Source organism: Genypterus blacodes, unplaced genomic scaffold (assembly GCF_046128005.1).
Source record: "Genypterus blacodes isolate CSIRO-AG114 ecotype Tasmania unplaced genomic scaffold, CSIRO-AGI_Gbla_v1 ptg000133l_1, whole genome shotgun sequence".
NCBI lineage: Eukaryota > Metazoa > Chordata > Actinopteri > Ophidiiformes > Ophidiidae > Genypterus > Genypterus blacodes.
Window position 1 is genome coordinate 451,817 of NW_027466935.1, and position 18,999 is coordinate 470,815.

At 43.7% G+C, this 18,999-nt stretch overlaps 1 protein-coding gene across 5 annotated transcripts; it reads right to left on the reverse strand.

The window, feature by feature from the left end:
* Positions 1–722: 722 nt before the first annotated feature.
* Positions 723–17,482, reverse strand: prrc2b (proline-rich coiled-coil 2B). 5 transcript variants are annotated; one of them, XM_076164252.1, is made up of 31 exons: positions 17,329–17,482; positions 15,022–15,200; positions 14,710–14,884; positions 14,337–14,439; positions 14,170–14,233; positions 13,873–14,016; positions 13,274–13,590; positions 13,048–13,175; positions 12,777–12,940; positions 12,447–12,534; positions 12,122–12,287; positions 11,161–11,518; positions 10,879–11,069; positions 10,448–10,643; positions 10,153–10,357; positions 7,896–9,950; positions 7,298–7,461; positions 7,020–7,135; positions 6,774–6,915; positions 6,532–6,608; positions 6,132–6,446; positions 5,668–5,769; positions 5,336–5,528; positions 5,148–5,245; positions 4,937–5,058; positions 4,493–4,733; positions 4,212–4,379; positions 4,012–4,082; positions 3,837–3,918; positions 3,426–3,635; positions 723–3,085 (listed from the first exon to the last, which is right to left on the reverse strand). In XM_076164252.1, the coding sequence occupies exons 2-31, from the start codon at positions 15,134–15,136 to the stop codon at positions 2,918–2,920; spliced, it is 6,738 nt and encodes a 2,245-aa protein (XP_076020367.1). In that variant the 5' UTR covers positions 15,137–15,200; positions 17,329–17,482; the 3' UTR covers positions 723–2,917. The 5 variants fall into 5 exon arrangements, with proteins under 5 accessions (XP_076020367.1, XP_076020368.1, XP_076020369.1 ...); XM_076164253.1 differs by having other exon boundaries at positions 14,173–14,233; positions 14,710–14,887; XM_076164254.1 differs by having other exon boundaries at positions 7,298–7,458; positions 14,710–14,887.
* Positions 17,483–18,999: the final 1,517 nt, after the last annotated feature.

The following is an 18,999-nucleotide window of genomic DNA, read 5'->3' on the forward strand; positions in this document are numbered from 1 at the left end:
AAATCACCATTAACGCAGCTTGAATTGGAGTGAAAGTCACCCAGGAGTTCAGGGATTATGAAGAAAGACACAAAGTGCTTCATTGAGTGGATTAAACTGTTGTGTTTTTGCAGTTTTCTTTGATGCCATGAGTGGAAAACTGGCAGAAGTACAAAGAAGAGATTTGGCTTCTTCGCTTCATCCTCCACACATATTGTATTAAATTTCATGCTGTATGAGGAGCGAAACAAACATAATCTACATAATAACAAATGTACGGGACCTTGTTTTTCAGCGTATTTGGCTTCAAATGCAGACAAGAAGTGTCTTTAAAGCCAAAGGGTAGAAAACTTCATCCTGTTGTGACTGAGGATCGAGTACAAACCTGAAATACCTGTAGGCAGGGACATGTTTTGCATTTCAATCATTTTGTTTTTACCTTTAAAGGCACAGAATAAACAGGAGTCCAAAGTATGGAGCCCTACAAGGTCACATATTCATCCAGCTGCATTTCTGCCATTCCAGTTTGTACCAGCGATGTCTGTCATGAGGGTGCAAGTCAGGTGTAAATTTTAATTTCAGCTTGAAGCAGTAAAAACACAATATACAGTCAAATGTAATTGGAAAATGTTGCACGTAGTATAACCTTAAATGTGAGGTAAACAGCTTCAATTCCATCTTAATTTCCATTTTCACAAGAACATTTCATTTCCAACGACAAAGCCAGAATACAGAATCAATAGTAGAGTTAAGAAATCACAACTGCTTTATTTCTTTTCTTTCAATAAGCTCTTTTTTTTTTAACAAGGGAGAGTAATGACCAAATATCTGAAAGGATAGAGATCAGGTAGGATAAATAGACTGATGGATCAGTTGTAGAAAGCACTGGTCCTCTGGCAGAAAGAAAAAGAAAAAAGAAAAAAAGAAATATGCATCTTAAAAGTACAAAAGAAAAAAGAAACAAAAGAAAAAGAAGTCAGCAACATTTTGGTGCAGGTACAATGATGAGAAGCATCAAGATCGTTTGCAGCAAGATAAGAGGCAAAAACACTCCACGCCCAATAAATCTATCCACAAGTGAAAGCAGTCCACTCTGAGAACATGGTGACTTTTTCAACATTAAATCCTTTATAGTGCCACAATATCTAAAATGAAATGTGGGTTTAAGCCTCCGCTCACTGACAAGGCTGAACTGTACAGTTAAGTATGCATATACATATATACCAGTGAAACACTGTCATCAAGATAAATCACAACATTTTGTAGTGTCATGGAGCGTTATAGTAAGCAGTAACATTTAACCAGGTATGACATTGGCGTGGTTGAGTTTCAAAATGAGCGTTCTTTACAAAAAAAACCCAACAAAATAAATCATGACTCCAATAAGCTTCACATTTTTTTTTTTTTTTTTTCCATAAACAAACACTTTTAAAAGTCCTTCGTTGTCCGCTGGAACTGCAGTGCTGACAAGAGAAAAAGAAAGCTGAAGCAAAGATCCGACTAGCTCTGCGAAACCGACCGCCCCCTGTGGTGATCGCCGTCAGCTTCTAACAGAGCGGGAGTTAAATTGGACCCTGAATGCGATTATAGTTAGGCTGCGTTTATTGCTTGTGCCACCTCAGAGACCAGAAGCTGAGTAGTCAAATTGCGACGGGGTGTCGCGTCTTCGTCGTTTCCATGGGTTTTCGTTACGATGGTCTGAGGGGAATTTGAGAGCCGTAAAGCAAAACTGACAAAGTCGAGGGATGGTAAAGTCACTTGTCTCGTGTTCCTTTAACAGACATTTTGGATCATTAAGTCAAATAAAGAAGGCAAAGCATATATTTCAATCAGCTATTTGGAGGAACGTTTACAGTAATTGCGAATTCAGACCCTTTCGCACCAAAACCTAGAGAATAAGCCCCAAAATAGTTGCCAGCTGGCTTCATCAAAATCCACACATTCAGCGGGCAGCATATGTTCAGTTCAGCCTCTGAACTGTTGCTAGGTTCTTGATAGAGGAGTCCTGCGAGTTTACACAAGTTCAGCAAACCACATGCACACGCTGCATCAATGCCAGTAAAGTTCCCAAGGAAGCAATATGATTTGGTAAAAAAATGTCCACCGTTTTGCTTTGGGTTACATAGAGAGGAGAGTGCGCAACATAATTTAAAAGCAAAAACATACTTTGAAGAAAAAAATTGCCAAATGTGTTTTACTAGACTAAGGTTTGTCACAGTTCATGAGCCGGGTGAACTTCCCCACAAGATACATGTCTAGGTTGATGTACTTTGCCAGGTTGAAACAATTAAGTCCAAAAATTGGAGTTAAGGTGTTTGTTTTTTTTTTAAAGATTAATAAAAGAAGTCCTTCCCCCAAGTGAGTGAACAGATGATGACGCCTTGGAAGAAGTTTCAAGTCCATATTTACCAGCAAAAGCGCCAATGAAAAGAAAAAGACAAAGTGCCCCTCCATGTTTTCGATTTACTTAAAAAGAAAAAAATTGAACAGATCTAGTTTCTCATAGTGAATTGAATCACGTGTGCCTGACCTTAAGGGCTACAGTCCATAAATGGAGTAAATACAGTTTGGCAAGATGGTGTGGAGAATGAACCAACTGTCTTTGTTGGCCATTTTCCCCATGTCGGAGAGAGAAACAACAATCAGAAATATCTTCTATTTAACATTCTCCCCTTTAAAAAATGACTAACAACAATAAATTAAAGAGGACCTTGAAGAGATCTGCGTAAAAGACTGTCTATGTATATATTTATATATATTTATATATCTCTATATGTGGTGTGAAATAATAATGTCCAGTTTTGACAGTTCGGGAGGCGTCAGTCATGCCTGTGTGCACGAATCTGCCCCTTGCCTTGGTGCCTTGTGATGGGGATTTTGACAGCTCAGACGCTGGTCAGACTGGGCCTGTTGGTGCAGAGGAGTTTAAGGTCCGTTGCTATGCCTCGCCCTCCTCCATTTTGACCGCCTGGGGTTTGATGGCTCCGGTGCGTGCTGGTTTGGCTTGCCCAGCAGAGGGAAGTGCATCCTGGAGTTTGCTGGTCATGCCCCCAGAGGACGTCTTGCCTTCGCCCACTGCCTTGCGGACGTCTCTCATGGTTTTATTCTGCACCAAGAAAATGCATCAGAGTTACTAACACCATGAGTATTATATGGCAAATTGCAACTTTAAACAGTAACAATGTTAATAATTGTACATTGTTGTCACCCTGTCAAAAGAACGGCATAACAATATGGAATTATACAACAATACATATAGCAATCCAAATGTATTCTATCAAGGCTCAATAGTTATGACTGATGGCACTGTCAATGTCAGCATATGTCATGAAGTAAAATTCACAAGCTACAACTTTACAAATAACATCATTCATGCAGAGGAAAAGGATAGAGAAAAAAGAAAATGGAGTAAATTAAATTACCTATATTTACAGTGGGTGGCTCACCTTCATGCCATCCTCTGGCCCTTTGACAGGGGGTTCAGGGGCTGAAGGGGGGATGGAGTGGGAGGGCTCGCGGCCAGGATTTGGGTAAGGGGGGGAGCGAATGATGATGGGTTTGTTGACCTGCATGACTGGTCTCTGGATGGGGGTGGGGAAAGGACCTGTGGTGGGGGGCCGCATGTGCATCATCATGCTGCCCTGAGGAGGGGGGACCTGTTGGTCATGGGAGAGGGAAGGGAAAGAAGTAGGGGTGGAAAATAAATACATACAGAATATTAGGATACCAGTAATGACTGTATTGCAACTGTTATACTGAATTGAGTTTAAATACTTTACAAATGTACTTTTTTACCGAGGGTAGTTTTAAATGCAAAATGTTATCTGATAAACAAACACTGTATGAAGAGTCAATACCTGTTGAGTGTAGTGTGGAGGCAGAGGACCTACTGGGCCACCAGGACCAGTGGGCTTGCCACTGGGGCTCGCAGACCCAGGCCTGATAATGAGAGGGGCAGAAATAAAAGCATGAGTTCTGCAATGTGCATCACGTTAGATGTAATTTCATATTGAAAGGTCAAGTCGCTCTCACCTGTAGGAACTTACAGACATGCCTGGAGAATGGTTGGGCTTGTCAGAGAACTGAAAACCCTTCATTTCCATCTGCGAGACGTAAGAATAACAGAAACATTTCAATACATTTTTATCAATTCAATCACTAAGTAATACCCCATAAAAAAGCCAAAGGTGATTTCCAATTTTTGAACAGCACAGTTTCTTGGCAAAACGTACATCTCGGTTTCCGGTCATAACCTGTTGCTGGGAACCAGGAGGCATCATTCGACGTGGGGCTCCCACCGACAGGTTCTGTCCCTGCTGTAGCTGGATGGACTGGGGCAGGATGAGATGTTGCTGAGCTGAGCCATAGCGCAGTTGAGAGCCAGGTAGGGGCATCGTCACCTTGGTGAAGAGAGATTTTATGTTAAGTAAATAACATTAAGCTGATAAGAATACAAGCAGGATTTGAAATGTTTTTCATTTGGCTTAAGGCGGAACCTCACTTGTCCACTTACCTGGATGAGCTGCGAGTCCATTAGCTGGGAAGAACCCATTCCAGGCCCCTGGTTCATCTGGTTGTCATAGACGAGTGGCTGGCTACCGTTCATTGGCTGGTAATGGGAGCCTGACTGAGGTTTGACCATATCTGAGGGCTGCATGCCTGGGAAAGGAGAGTATGGTCCCTTGAGAGGGGCGCCACCAGACAGCACCATGGGGCTGGGCTGGGACAGGTTGGGGTGCATGTAAACCTGGGATCTGGAGAAAAGAAAATGGAGGTATATGAATTTAACCATAAGTCAAACACAGCTTATCTTTTGCTGTGGGTCAATTAATAAATAACAGATGAAAGTGAACCTGCATTATGATCACATCGCAAACACACTGGAACTGATGTGACATAAATGCAGAAAAGCTGTGGGAGCAGTGGGAATTCCATGAAAAAAATGAGGTCACAGTACCTGAATGGGGGGATGGAGTTGAACATCTCTTGGGACTGGGAGACAGGCAGACCACCCCGAAGCCCCAACTGAGCCTGAGCCTGAAGGGAAGTGTGCAGGGAGATGGGAATCTGCTGGGCTGCCTAGATGGATAGACAAATCGAAAGTAATGGCAATTCTGAAAACTGAAAAAAAACAACATTGCTGTCTTTGTGCATGCTTGTGTGTCTACCTGTTGGTAGGTCTGCTGCTGAGTCATGGTGGGAGGTACAAGGCGAGGCTGGCTTGGAAACACATGGCCGTCCAAATACAAAGGAGGGATGTGATTACCTGTATGTGGGAGGAACAATTACACAGTTTATTATACACAAAGATCAAGCACACATGAGATAATAAACACAAGACTATAGATGCACTTACCCTGCATGGACATAGAGGGCGCTACTGAAGCCACTGGCATGGGAGGCATGGAAACGCCCCCAAAGGAACTGTAGCTGACACCACTGGAGGAGCCGACACTGCAGGGGGGCTGGGAAACTGAAGAACCACCTCCAGGAGAGCCCTGCTCGGGGAGGGACTGAGAATTCTCCCACGCCTTGCGCGCCGACTCCATCTGGAGAGAAACAAATGTTACCATTGAGGCGTATGCGTGAATGAATCATTCAAAATAGTGTCAGGCTTGAACTGTGGCTTAATAACTCTCTAATACATGGCTTTGGTTTGCGTTGCGTGTAGGTGTATAATTCCAATACCTTGAGTGTGAGGTCAGCACTGGGAAAAGACATGGGGTTGAGGTTGATGCCAGGCTGCAGGTGGTTGGAACGCAGCATGGGGATGCTCTGATTTAGAACAGTCTGTTGAAATGAAACCCAAAAACATACCAATCAATTCAACCACGAATCAATTATCAATTTTAAGTATATATATATTTTTTAGGCCTGAAAAGACTATTATGAAACATAGCGTCTGCTGAGCCAGATCTGAGTGACACAGACTTGGTGTTAAATGAAAAAAAGAATAGAAATCAATGGGAGTGGAAATTGATGTCATGTTGCAAATGAGTGTAGCTCAGTTGTGGGAATGATAGTGAAATGGTCGTACATTCAAAAAGCCACTCCATAGTGCTCGATTCTTCAACTCTACAATGCAACAGCTACATAAAGCAAGAAGAAGCACAAGTTTAAGAAACCCTAAGATGACGGGGACAATGACTTACATTGGTGGTAAGTGCATCCTGAAGCTTGCTGACAGGATTGGACACAGGCACAGGGGTTGCACCTGGTGGGAGGCTGAAATCAGAGTCTTTGGCACTGACGCCAAACTCGATCGGCGGCACCGGAAGGACGGCGTCCACGTGGAGATCCACACCATTCACCGGGGTGATGGGGCCGCCCTCCAGCCGATCGACGCCCTCGGAGCCTTTGCGGTGCTTCAGGGAACGTTCGTTACCGATTGGCCCCGGCTTGTGCTGTTCTTTGCTCTGCTCTGGGCCAGCGTCAGAGTCCTGGCAAGGGAAAGGGAAAGACACGGGCTACATCACCAACTAATTAGTTATTCTTTGAGATTCACAAAAGAAAAAAAGTAAACAAGGTGAGATGCTATGAACATTGTACTACCTCAGAATTGGGCTCACTCCCAGTGTAAGACACCTGTTTAGTCCACGAGTCCCCACCAGAAGACTGTACAGAGAGAGCTGAGAGAAAAGATAATGTATTACTGCAAAATGAGCTACTTCCTCTAAATACAGAATTTTCATTCCTTACAAAAAAGCCTTAACAGCAAATATTTCAATTGATAATAATTCATACAAGCTTCAACAACAATATCTCCTTCAACAACAACTGAATCTTCTTAATACCTGAGCTGTTGGTTTCCCAGATTTCAGTTCCCAGGTTGTTGGAAGAAAGGGATTCTTCAGGTTGTTCGATGCTCATGCTGCCTTGCTTTTTGGCAAAGCGTGGTGGGATCTTGGAAGTGATTGTCCTGTTCTTCACTTGTACCTAATGCAGAAAACAATGAGACGGTTTGAAACACTACATTTAAAAAATCCTCAGTATATAGAGATTATACAGAGTACCTGAATTGAGTGTATGTTTTAACTTACAGCAGCTCCTTGTTCTTTTCTCCTCCTCTCATCTTCCTGTGGGCGCCTTTGCTTTTTGGACAAGGCATCCTGGTATCCATCTGGATTTGAAACGGGAACTCCTGTATCTCCTTCGACTACAAAACAGGCACAAAACAGGTAAATTACTTGTATAGGTGGGTAGAAATGTGTGGATTTCAATCTGTATATTTATTGGCCTACGAGAAAACAGTGTTCACCATATTTCATTGCCTCTGCACAACAATTCCTGAGTACTTCCTTCAAAAACCTCCACTCACTTGGGTAACTGCTGAGCTCATACTGAGACAGGGGTTCAGACATGTCTGATTTGAGGGGGGCTGGCTTCTGGTCCTTGTCCAATTTCTTTCCAGAGGGCTCACTTGGCTCTCTCTCCTCTGGCTGCTCCAGACCGTAGACTGGGCCCGACTCATCTGGACTCCTACTGAAAACAGGGAAGATGAGAAAAAAAGCTTAAATACATTCTACAAATCCCTCAACACAGACTATTTTGAATGCGCAATTACTTGTAACCGTGTAATTACTTAAGTGCTTAAGATTATGCAAGGATTTAAGAATACTTCTGTCATTTGACAAATGCAGGCAACTGCTTCAGATGGCAAACAGAATTAAAAAAAGATTCCCTTAAATTCGGGCTGAGGAGAGGTAGTAGAAAACATTTTTTGTACATTCCTACTACTATGAGGTAAGCTACATTAGTGATATTAACCATAATTTGTGTTTGTAAGGAAACTATAAGGAACATCATTATTAATTGGGCAGTATGTACTCGGGATGTTTTCTTTATCCTAGTAACAATAACCAACAGTTGCCCGCGCCTAAAGAAAAGGGAAAATCCTGCTCTGTTCTCCTCCTCACCTCTTACAAGAAGGTCCTCCATTCTGCCAACTGTCACTCCTGTTAGAGGAAGATGAGGAGGGATTATCAGCCGTCCGTGTCATCTTGCTTGATTCCAGCAGTGATGGCTCTCCTTTCCTGTTCTGCCGCTCCACCAATGGTCTCTGGCTGGAGAAGCTTCGCTTGGAAAGTTCCCTTTTTTCCCCAGAGCCTAGCTCACTATGCCCAGAGTCTGAGGGGATATCACCATGGGGCTGCGGAGCTGCTCCTCCGCTTCCAGTCCTCTTCTCCCTCCAGTCACCAAAGTCACTGTTGTCTGATCCTGTATCCCATTCTTCTCCCTGGCCATGCTGACTAGAACGAGCAGGGAAGTGGCCACTGGGCCAGTTCTCCTCCCCACTGCCTTTGGGGCGATTAGGCCACGGGTTTGAAATGTCTCCTCCATTTAAGTATTCATCACTCGTCCATTGGTTTGAGCCAGGTACAAGTTCTTGACGAAGACGGCGGAAGCGAGGTGGTTTGTCTTGGCGTGGAGGCCGACGCCTCCTTAACGCCTGCCTGTCAGGGTTGTCATTGTCAAAGTAGTATTCTCCTTCACGCTCTTCTGTGCCATTTTCCGTGAAAGAGCTTGTAAATTTAGGGGGATATTTTAGGGTTTCACGATCAACAGGAGGCCTGCGGGAATAGGTAGTGTCAACTCCAGGACCATAACCGTTTTCTTGTAAGGTACTACCGCCGCCGCCGCTAAACTGGGGTCCACGTCCTCGCCAGGTAGGCATATCCTTGGGACCTCCAAAACCTCGACCATAACTTCCAGTAGTGTTCAGTCTTGGAGGCAGCATGCGGTTCCCAAAAGCTCTGCTGGCCTTGGCTTTGTCTTTGGCATCATTGGCTGTCTGGTCTTCTGTGTACACCTTGTTGGATCGCCAAGAGTCTCTGTCAGCTTTACGGACTTCTCCAGACTCTGCATAACCTTCTCCATTTTCAGATCCCTTTTGGCGACGCCTCTTGGGTAGCTCCTCATACTCAGAGGCTTCACTCAGGGTCTCACTGACATTCCGCCTCCTTGGTTTTCCTCTCTGGTAGTCCTCCACTTTGACAAGATCCCTGGGTTGTGCTCGCCCTCTGGTTGGTCTTTGAGTCACAGTGCCACTGCCATTATTATTGTTATAAGCACCCCGCAGATTGTCTGCACCTCTACCACCCCGGGTTCCACTTCTAGAGCTAAACTCTCTAAAGCCTCTACCACGTCCTCTTCCTGTTCCCCTGACTCCACCGAAGGCCTGCTCTTCATCAATGAAAATCCAGTTATTGCGCCGTGGTGCAGGTGGTTCCCGACTATCTTGGCCGTCTCTGTATGACTGGCTTTTGCCAGTGTCCCAGGGGTTCTCCTTGGGAGAGTCCTCACTGTGGGTGCTCAGTGGCCTCTCAGTTTTGATAGGAGCTGGTGACTGACGCTGCCTCTCTTCAGGCTGTTTCTCAACAACAACAACAGGTGAGGCAGCACGCCTGCTGCTGACAGGCTGGTTGTCTTTCTTTAAGTCATAAACATTAGTAAGGACTTCCTTCTCTAAGCGGTAGGGTACAGGCTTCTCCTCAGGTTCAGGTTTTGGCTTCTCATTCTCCTTGTCTTCGACTTTGAGAGCTTTGAGGACAGGTTTCTTGATAGGCCCAGTTCTACGAATCAGGGTGCGCCCACTGGTCTCAGCTGGCTGGCTGACACTACTACTGGAACTAGAACTGGGTTCAGACCATTGGTTTTGAACACTGTTGGGTCCTCCATCTTTTTTCTGGCCCTCATCCTCATTCCAGTTGTCCTTAGAACCAGCCACAGTTTCATCATGTGTCTCAGGGCCATCTTTCTGGTGCTTATCTCTGGGGTCTGGGTATTCACTGTCTGCATGTTGCTGGGATCGACTCCGAGTAGTTGTCAGCAAGCCTTGATCATGGTGTTGGTTTCTGTCTGGACCTCGGTTCTGGTGATAGGCATGATGGGACACATCATCTGGGGGGTGGTCCAGGCACTCATTGGCGCGCTCTACATAGGACTCTTGTTGAGAGCAGGTCATGTCCCTTCTATGGAAAAAAAGTAAAAATGATGAAGTCAGGGTCCGACTTACAAATCAGAGCTATGACATCAGTTACAGTTACATTGTCAAAACATAAAACCCTATTAAATCTGAAAATCTTGACCCTGTTCTGGGTTATGCTCAGAGTTACCCAGCTAATAAGCTCCAAATATTCTAACGATAGCCGAACAAAACATGTAATTATTGACCTATCATCTGGCTGCCTGCCGTCTGAGCTTTCATGCTGTCTCTGGTAGGGTGGGGTGAAGCTGCGTAGAGGGTATCCATCTTGGTTCCACATAGGATACGGCTCAGTGGATGGGGCTCTTCTCTCCTGGTGTAAGCTGGGATGACACCCTTCATCAGAACCAGGACTGTTCAAGTGGTCTTGATGGATCATGGGCTTCATTATTCCTATTGAGTACAATGTACAGAGCTTTTGTTAATATTATTCAGGATAGAAGACTTTCTGACGTTTAAGAATTGGTTTAAATTAGTTCTTACCTGAAGAGTGGACAGCACTGGAATAGTAATCAACAGGAGATCGCCCTTGCCCCATACGGGGATCCATGAAAGGCGGCATCATCATCCAACGAGGATCAATCCCAAGGACGTGTGGGGGATAATAGCCCCTGTGGCTGGAGCCAGATGGGGCAGAGTGACCAGACTGCTGCCAATGCTGCATCTTGTATACTTGCTCCTATCGAAGGAATACAATGGATGCATTTTAAACACAGGGCATGTATGTCTTCATTGTATTATCGCTGTTAATAAAATGAATGCCTATCTACATGCAGTAAGCATGAGAAATAAGCTCAGAAAGAACTCAAAAACACCTGCTTGAAATATAAAGGCCATTTTCTTGTGTTACAGCAAAAAACAGAGAAATCCATTGGACATTAGGACCTTCTGTGTTACAGAGTAAATGAACTCACCTGTTGCTGGTGGTGCTGTGGCTGCTTCTGAAAGCGGGGCGGAATTGGTTTGGAAGGATGGCGCCCACTGTAGTCTCCTGAGGGTGAGGAGGGCTCCTGCCCATCATCCTCACTGCTACGGTAAGCACTGAAGGTTGATTCCTCTTGGTAACTATGACCTGGGGAGTGATCCTGGGGACATTCACTTCCATCTAGGAAAAGGTAATCAATTGGTGATGTTTAAGTCTTGTTATGTGTAGAAAAAAAAGAAGATTGTTTCAATTTTGTGATCATTTTCTTTACCTTTTATATATTGCCAGCTATTCTGGTTGGCTTTACACTGTTCCCTGCTTGGAGACAGTGGAATTTCTCTGCCCTCGATATCTTGCTGACCGTCTTCTGTCCTTGATGTCTGCCTTTCAACCTTTCCAAACTTCTCATCGAGTTTTTTGAGTTTTTCAGCACAGGCAGCGAGTCGCTCTTCACGGGCACGCCTCTCTTCCTCTTCCCTGCGTCTGCGTGCCCTCTCTACAGCCTCAGACAGCTCTGCTGTAGCAAACTTTGCCCTAGCTGGAGCTTGTGTCTGGCGCTGGTGTTCTTCTTGGTCAGCCTGTGGCTCGCCCTGGTGGGCCATATTTGGCCCCAAAGATTTCTGCTGAGCCTAGAGGTGTAACAGAGGCAGTTAGTGACTATTGGTTTCTATTTTGATCACACACAGAGAACTATATCCTGAAAGTTGTTTTAGTATCTCTTTGACCCATGTGGCCAATTAATCTTAAATTTTTCTCTCCAGTACAGTATGTATCTTTAACTGTGTCATTTCAACTTCATAAAACAGAGAATTAAACCACGAGGGCAATTATTTTAATGTTCAACAAGGAACATTTATTGATCCAAGTGTGGGTGCCATGTGTTATCAGTAATACACACTATGTAGCCAAGGTTACCACAGTGCAGAGTGCTTGCTGTTAAGGTCAGTGGAGGAGGAACAATGGTGTGTTGGTGTCTGTGTTTCAGGGTTTGGGTCTAAAAGCGCCAATCTTTGTGCAGATAAGACAGTCAGAGTTTGATATAATCCGCACCAAAACAGTTGCGATAGCAAAGCATTTTGCGGCAGAGAGGGAATGACCAAACACCATATCAATGGCCATGGTTTTAGAATAAGTTTTCAACAAGCTCAAAGAGGCGTGATTGTCAGTTGTCCACATAGCTTTGGCCGTATAGAGTACGGTATACGGACTGCATCGGTATTGTGTGTAGTTACCTGGGCCTCTGTGGAGAGGTATCTACCACTGGTCTTCCTAAGAGGCTCGTTGTGGTGTTGGTAGGGGTAACCTTCCTCAGTGGCCTCTTGGTGGTAGGCGATGTCACCTGAACTGAGTGAGGGTTGGCAGTCACGCTGGATCTGTTTCTCTCTTTCCCATTCAGTCCTAAAAATGCAGAGGCACTTTGTCAGTGACAGACAATATATCACACAAACTAAATATTAAACCATGATCCCTTCAATTAATGCCAAAGCAGATACACTTGGAGGGTTCTCAGAGTACTGATAATGCTAGTTCTTTCTGTGTTTAGAATAGAGATCTTACCACATTCTCTTGTTTTTTTCACCAGAGTGATCTTCTTCTTCATCACTGAACAGAAGCTTCTCACCGTAATCTACCTCCTCATGCAGCCCTGGGGGAAAAAAAGAACAAATATAGGAATGCATGTTAACAGAGCCTTCTAACAGCAACTGCTAAAGATGGCAACATAAACTATATTTATACAGCCTACAGACTACACACCATATCTAATCACTAGACTGAGTTTGGACACAAATTCTGAAAAGTGTCATGAAATGCAATAAATGACAGGCACATAAGAAATAAAGTTATACCACACCAGAGGACTACTAAGTACAAGTAAGAACTACTGACCAGCCCATCCATCCTCGCACTCAGTGTCGAGCTCATCCAGATCCTTAAGGTCCTCTGGATTAATGATGGCTGGACGTTGTGGTCGGTCACCAGGCCTACGGATGGGCTGAGAAGTGAGGCGAGCTGGAGCGCGGACAAAGCGGTTCTCTCTTCTCACATCACCACTAAAACCAGACGGGACAGATGAAAATTAGCAATTGCCAGGTGTCACAAACCTATTGGTCAAACTGCGTATGGGACTGAGAACATCTCTCAGTCAGGATGAACTTACTTGACAAGCTCAGGTTTGGCGTAGCCCTGTCTAAATGCGGGTTTGTTCTCAAATCGGGCTGGGGCTGCCACAGTGTTTGGGGCCTGTTCAGCTGTACCTGGGGCTTCACGTGTGTCTTTGGAACACATCTGAAAACAGGGTGGAAAGTGGCAAAGGCAGAAATTCAGATATTGAACCAACTAATCCTTTTTTGCTTTTTCAGAAAAATGTAAAATATAGAACTCACAAAGGCAGGCAGCATGTCATGGTAGACAGCGGTGGAAGTGTGGTGAAGCTGATACTGCAGGGCAGTCGGGATGGTTGTTCTGCGGACAGGCTGCGCGGGCCGCAGTGAAGGCTCCTTGGGCTCGATGGCAGGCGACTGAGCAATCACTACACTAGAGGTGGTGGTGGTGCTAGTGGTAGAGGGGGGGTGAGATGGGGCTGGAGGTGGGCCAGTCTCAGCCAGGGCACTGATCTTACCCTCGGGATCTGTTGGCATTCCAAGGGGCAGGGACGAGGGTTGAAGGTTCCGCCCACCACCCTCCCTCCAGCTCGTCACATCTTTAATTGGAGAGAGGGAGATTGCATGAAGTTACAAATTGTCCATTGAGTGAATCCCGATCTCTCCATCATGAGATGTAATGATAATATATCAAATTGAAAGAAAAGCTGTACTAACAACATGTTTGCTTGTGTTGTTTTTCTCTGAGTGACTGCATAGTTCAAAATGAATGACCAGTTGTCGACAAAATTAGATGACAAATATTCTTTCTTTGAAATGCTAATGTACACTATGTGTTTGCGTTTGATTCCAGAATACGAGGAAACAGTGTCAAATCGTACTCTGGGGGCGGAGGCTTGGTCCGGGCCCATACGACGGATCGAAGCCGCTTCTTTCCTTGACAGCTCTGTCCTGCTCTCCAGCTGCCTTCAGTGTGGGAAATTCCTCGTGAGAGAAGGGCTGAAGTCGGTTTGAGGCCCTTGAACCTGCAATTGGCATAAAAACAAGGTGTTGGCTTGATCAACTGAAAAAGTAGTGCTGTGTTAACTGTCAGAGGCATGCACAAGTAACAATAAGGACAGCATATGTTAACAAAGATGGCATTACTCTCAATCTTTACTAAGCCTAAGATGACTCACCACCTTGGTCTACTGCCTTTCCATTTAGCTGGGCCCATTGCTTTGGTCCACCTGTGTTTGTGTTCTGTTGAAATGGAGGAAACTATGTCACGGTCACCACGGTCAAATCCAAAGAAATTTGCAAAAACTTCTAAACAAGCATTTTGATCAACTCAGTGTATTCGTACCTCCTGGCTGGCTACTGGTGAGGGCTTCTGAAGATTGGAGACAGATTTCTGTATAGGCAGCTGCGGCTGCGACTCCGGCAGCTGTGCTGTTGATACAATAGTACTGAGGAAAGAACAGGGAAGAAGAAGCAGTTTTACGGAAATGAGCCAAAGCTGCACAAACTAGTGACGCTTAATCACAGTGGCATCATATTATTAGCTTCTGCAATGAACACCTTACTTCCCTGCTCTGTAAAAAACACAAACTACAAATGCTACGTTTGAACACCACTGTCACTCCTATATTACAGTTACAGTTACAGTTCAAATGTACCTAGGAAGCTGCATATTCACTTAACATTAACGTACTATAAAACAAACTGGTCACCCTCACCTCTTTTGATCGGGTTGTTCCTGCTTGTTTGCCCATCCTGTTCCGTCTTTGGGTACAATAATCACGTTGGGATCGTTTCCTTTATTTTCAGACTTCAAGCTCGGCAGGTGAGCGGGCGGGGGCATGCGCCGGGCTGCGGCCACTTTGCCAAGACTCTGTAAGCCATGTCGGGGAACTACTGGAGAAAATATGACACAGTCACTAAGTAGTTACCAAACATGTACAGCCAAACTTATAAAGCACATTTAGAAATAACAGGAGTCGACCCAAACACAAATTTGGTAAATTACGGCAAACAGCAGGGAGACTTACTTGTATTTTTCTGAGTTTCTATTGATTTTCCCTTGTACTTGTCAAATAGGCTGAGTGAGGAATACTTGCTTTTCCCATCCTTGGACTTGGTTATTTGCCCCAAACGATCGGACATTGCGATGTAATGTCATCGAGTATGGAAATTTTTCTTTGTGCCTCTCTCCTAATGCCTTCTGATTCTAAAGGGGGAGAGGAGAACAAATGTTTGACTTAAGCACCAAGAACACTACAGAACTAAGGATGCAAACATTCCAGACAACTTCTAAGAATGTATCTTCAGAGGTTTGATAATATAATGTATGTTAGTGATTGTTAGTGAGCTACAAAGTTGTGAACAGTGACTGTGAACATCTTATCCCTTTAACAAATGTATTGTGCCGATTACACCATTACACTTGAATGTAATTTATCCAATACCATCCCATTGTCAACGAGTATGTAAAAAAAAAAAAAACATACACTAAAACTCCACTTTCAACCCCTAAAAAGAGCTTTTCTAAAGCGTTTTGTTCTCCAGAGTGGACAAATCTGAAGCAGGCGGCCAAGCGTTGGCTCGGTTCATGGACGGGGAACCCCGAGCTTTTCGGAAACGCTGACGTCACACAGCCATTTATGCTCCAGTTGTCACACAACAACAGAGGCGGATAAGCCTTTTGGACTGCTGCTCACTTTATTCTCATTTAAATGTGGCATACAACATGCAAAACTTCAAATTCATAGACTGTTTATTCTCACACAAAATACCTTCAGTGCAAGACAGTAAGCAGCAGACAACTGTCAGCATTTAGTCAAGAGAACCAACATTATGAGACCATAATGAGACATTAATTCAAATACGTCAATAAGAAATCTGAAGATGTCCCATTGGACTGTGAAGGAATAACCCATAGATTCCCTGATGCTGTACCACACACCAGGGATTCCTTTTAATACTTTACTGTTGAGGTGCAGAGGCAAAAAATGTTATTAAGACTGTGAAAAACTATTGCTCTGCTTGTTAAAATGGAAAGTCTCAGCAGACAGACAATAGAGCTGAATTGATCAAAAAATAAGAACGACAGGGTTTAATAAGGCGGTAAATGGGGTTTTCTTAACATATGGAGCCTCCCACAACAAAATGCTGCATTTTGAATACATCACCCACAAAGACATACAACTAGAGAAGTGCTTCAGCTGATCACCGGACACTGTTGTGTTGTGGGAGGCCGCTCAGCCACAGCTCTGCAAAGGCGTATTCAAAAGATATTCGCTGGGAAAAAACGACAATTTCTTTCAACAGACGACGCATCTGTGTATTAAACCGCTAATGCCATTCCCTCAGCTGACAAAAAGACACTTTGATGTGACCAAACCGCTCCATCTTTAAACGCAAGAATACAAGTCACGGGCTTTGATAAATAGGCTAACGTTATGACAGGTATTTCCTTCACAGTCAAACACATTTTTCCACATTTTCCTGGATTCAATTCTCTGCAGACCACTGAGGGGAAACATGCTCACGGTTGAAAGGAGATCAGATGGATACATGCCGTAATTTTCCACACATATGACCTCTTTAGTAGCAGCTACGTTTACACGATGGTACGCTAATGTTAAATCCCACGCATGAAACTCGCCCCCCCCAATCAATCCAATGCATGAAAAAACAATAAGACACAAGCGATTTAAAATTTGATTTAACACAAAACCACGCGAGTAACATACATATTATCCAACGCCGACTTCAACCGTGACGAAAGAAGAAGAAACGTCAACAAGGACCCTCAGTCGAGCTAGTAACCACTTATGCTAGCTACGGGAAGAAAACGGCAATGTAAATATCAAGTTGCCCGTGGTAACGATAGAATATTGTGACATTTTGTTGGCGTTCAAATGTACCGATAGCGTGTGGGACACTTCAAGTTTATTTATGCATAAATACCACACGCATACCAACCAAATTGCCTAGGTTAGCATTAGCGTTAGCACAGTCGCAGCTTGTTAGAAAACTAGCCCCGTTAAAAGTTCCGGTCAATACGTCAGAAAAACAGCCCCGACAAAACAGAATTCACTCTAAATTTACACTTGCATTTGATATTTGTGAATTTTCTATTTATTAGGGTGAAATACGTGCTAAAAGCTGAGCCCGCTGCCAACATTTTCCACCTTATTTGGCTTTGCAGTACGGGCTTGAAGACAGCCATGGATATGTAGGACAAGGCGATTAAAGATGGCTGCTGCCCAGAACAAAGCAACAATAAAACCGACCAGCCTACAAGAGAAGGCGAAAAACACCGTTATGCCATAACCATCTGCGCCATAACTCACCGATTCAACGATTTACAGTATCTTCTGAACAAAGATGGCGATATATTTCCACAAAATGTAGTCTGTGCGGAGGATGGATAGCGATTGTGAAGGCCAATGTCGCTGTTTTGGAGCCGCTCACAGTGTTGCTGGGTCGTACCCGGCCTGAGAATGAGCAGAGTACAGACAGACTGAGCGGCTCTCAAACGTCACACGTCACCAAAAACACGTGAACGCAGAGAGGCAGCGACATCTACTGGTTGTGATTTAGTAGTGCAGACGCTCCATTCTAGTGTTTTGGTGCAAAATTAAGATATTTCTTCATTCTTACTTTAATAATTTCACACAAGCATGGCTACATTAATCAACCATACACTGTCTTACATGCAGTTTTTTAAAATGTGTATAATATATATTTGCTGTATATGATGTCTGTTTACTATCTCACTCAAAGTGAGGTGGGAACAGACAATGACACAAAAAACTAATCATAAAATATGACGAAGATGAAGTAAAAGAAATTGAATACGGAAATTACTCGAAATTCACTTTTACTGAAAACAATTACTTACTTATCTTTACTATTTATTGGCTATAACACTGTAAAACGATCAGTCATCTTCACAATACAATACAATGTGCAGATGATGTTCTCTTTTGTGTCCTTGAATTGAATTTGAGCACATTAGAATTTTTGCTGCTGCTTTCTAAAGATGGACTAAAAGTTTTGCAGAGTAAAGAAACTAATGAATACACTGCTTTAAGCGAATGAAGAAACTTGAAGATGACCCTGTGCTGCTGTGACATGTCAACTGTCCCGGCAGTTACGAACAAGGGAAGCTCAAAAAAATAACAGGTTTATAAAACTGGATAAGCCTTGGTGCTCACTTCATGCATTAGCGTGGATATTTTCAGAGTCCCCATCCTGCCATAGTTCTCTCTAGAGATCCGATGATCACCATAGGAGCAGGTGGTAATATGACATCTAATTAGGCGGTGTCATGAGAGCCCTGCACTGTCCAGAGACCATTTATTTTGGAGACACTCTTGCTTCACTTAAGCCCTCAGTGAAAGACGAAGACTAGTAACCGTGTCCTTGAGTGTATTTGAAAGCCTCAGAATGTCATAATGTATGCCTGCTCAAAGGAGATGTTATAAATAATATGTGTATAATACCGGTAACGGCCACATTTCCCATTCATGTATAGATCCACTTATAAATATTCCTTATCTTTACAAGGGCAAATGAAAGTTCCCATTATGGCCACTGCTCGTTGTTGCATCTGCTTGCAAAGTTAAAAAGCAATTGGCTATGTTTTCAAAAGGAATGTATCTCTAATTATTTTTCATTATAACTCAGGTGTCTTCAATTCTGTACAAACATGCACACTATTAGAATCATACTTTATGATAATATAATCAGTAGCAAGTTTTGTGTGCCTTTTCAAAAATACCACTGTTCAGACTGCAGTGGTTTTGTATGAATCAACAGTGATCTCTAGTGCCAGTAAAACAACACTGCATTTGATAAGCACTTTCTCTTTCTCTTTAACAATCTCCATAGCTGACATCATATCATATGACATCATATGACAGCGTGTATAGCGTGTTTCTAAAGTTTGGCAGAAATGACTCTCAAACATTTTTTCACCAAACCCAATCTTCATATTGTCTCGATGGTAGATTCACAGG

Coding starts and splice junctions, on each gene's coding strand:
- prrc2b (XM_076164251.1), bottom strand. CDS start 15,136: ATGTCCGATCGTTTGGGGCAAATAACCAAGTCCAAGGATGGGAAAAGC. Junction 14,440..14,709: donor GAACAACCCGATCAAAAGAG/GTGAGGGTGACC, acceptor TTCTTTCCTCAG/TACTATTGTATCAACAGCAC. Junction 12,941..13,047: donor GCCAAACCTGAGCTTGTCAA/GTAAGTTCATCC, acceptor GTCTGGTTTTAG/TGGTGATGTGAGAAGAGAGA.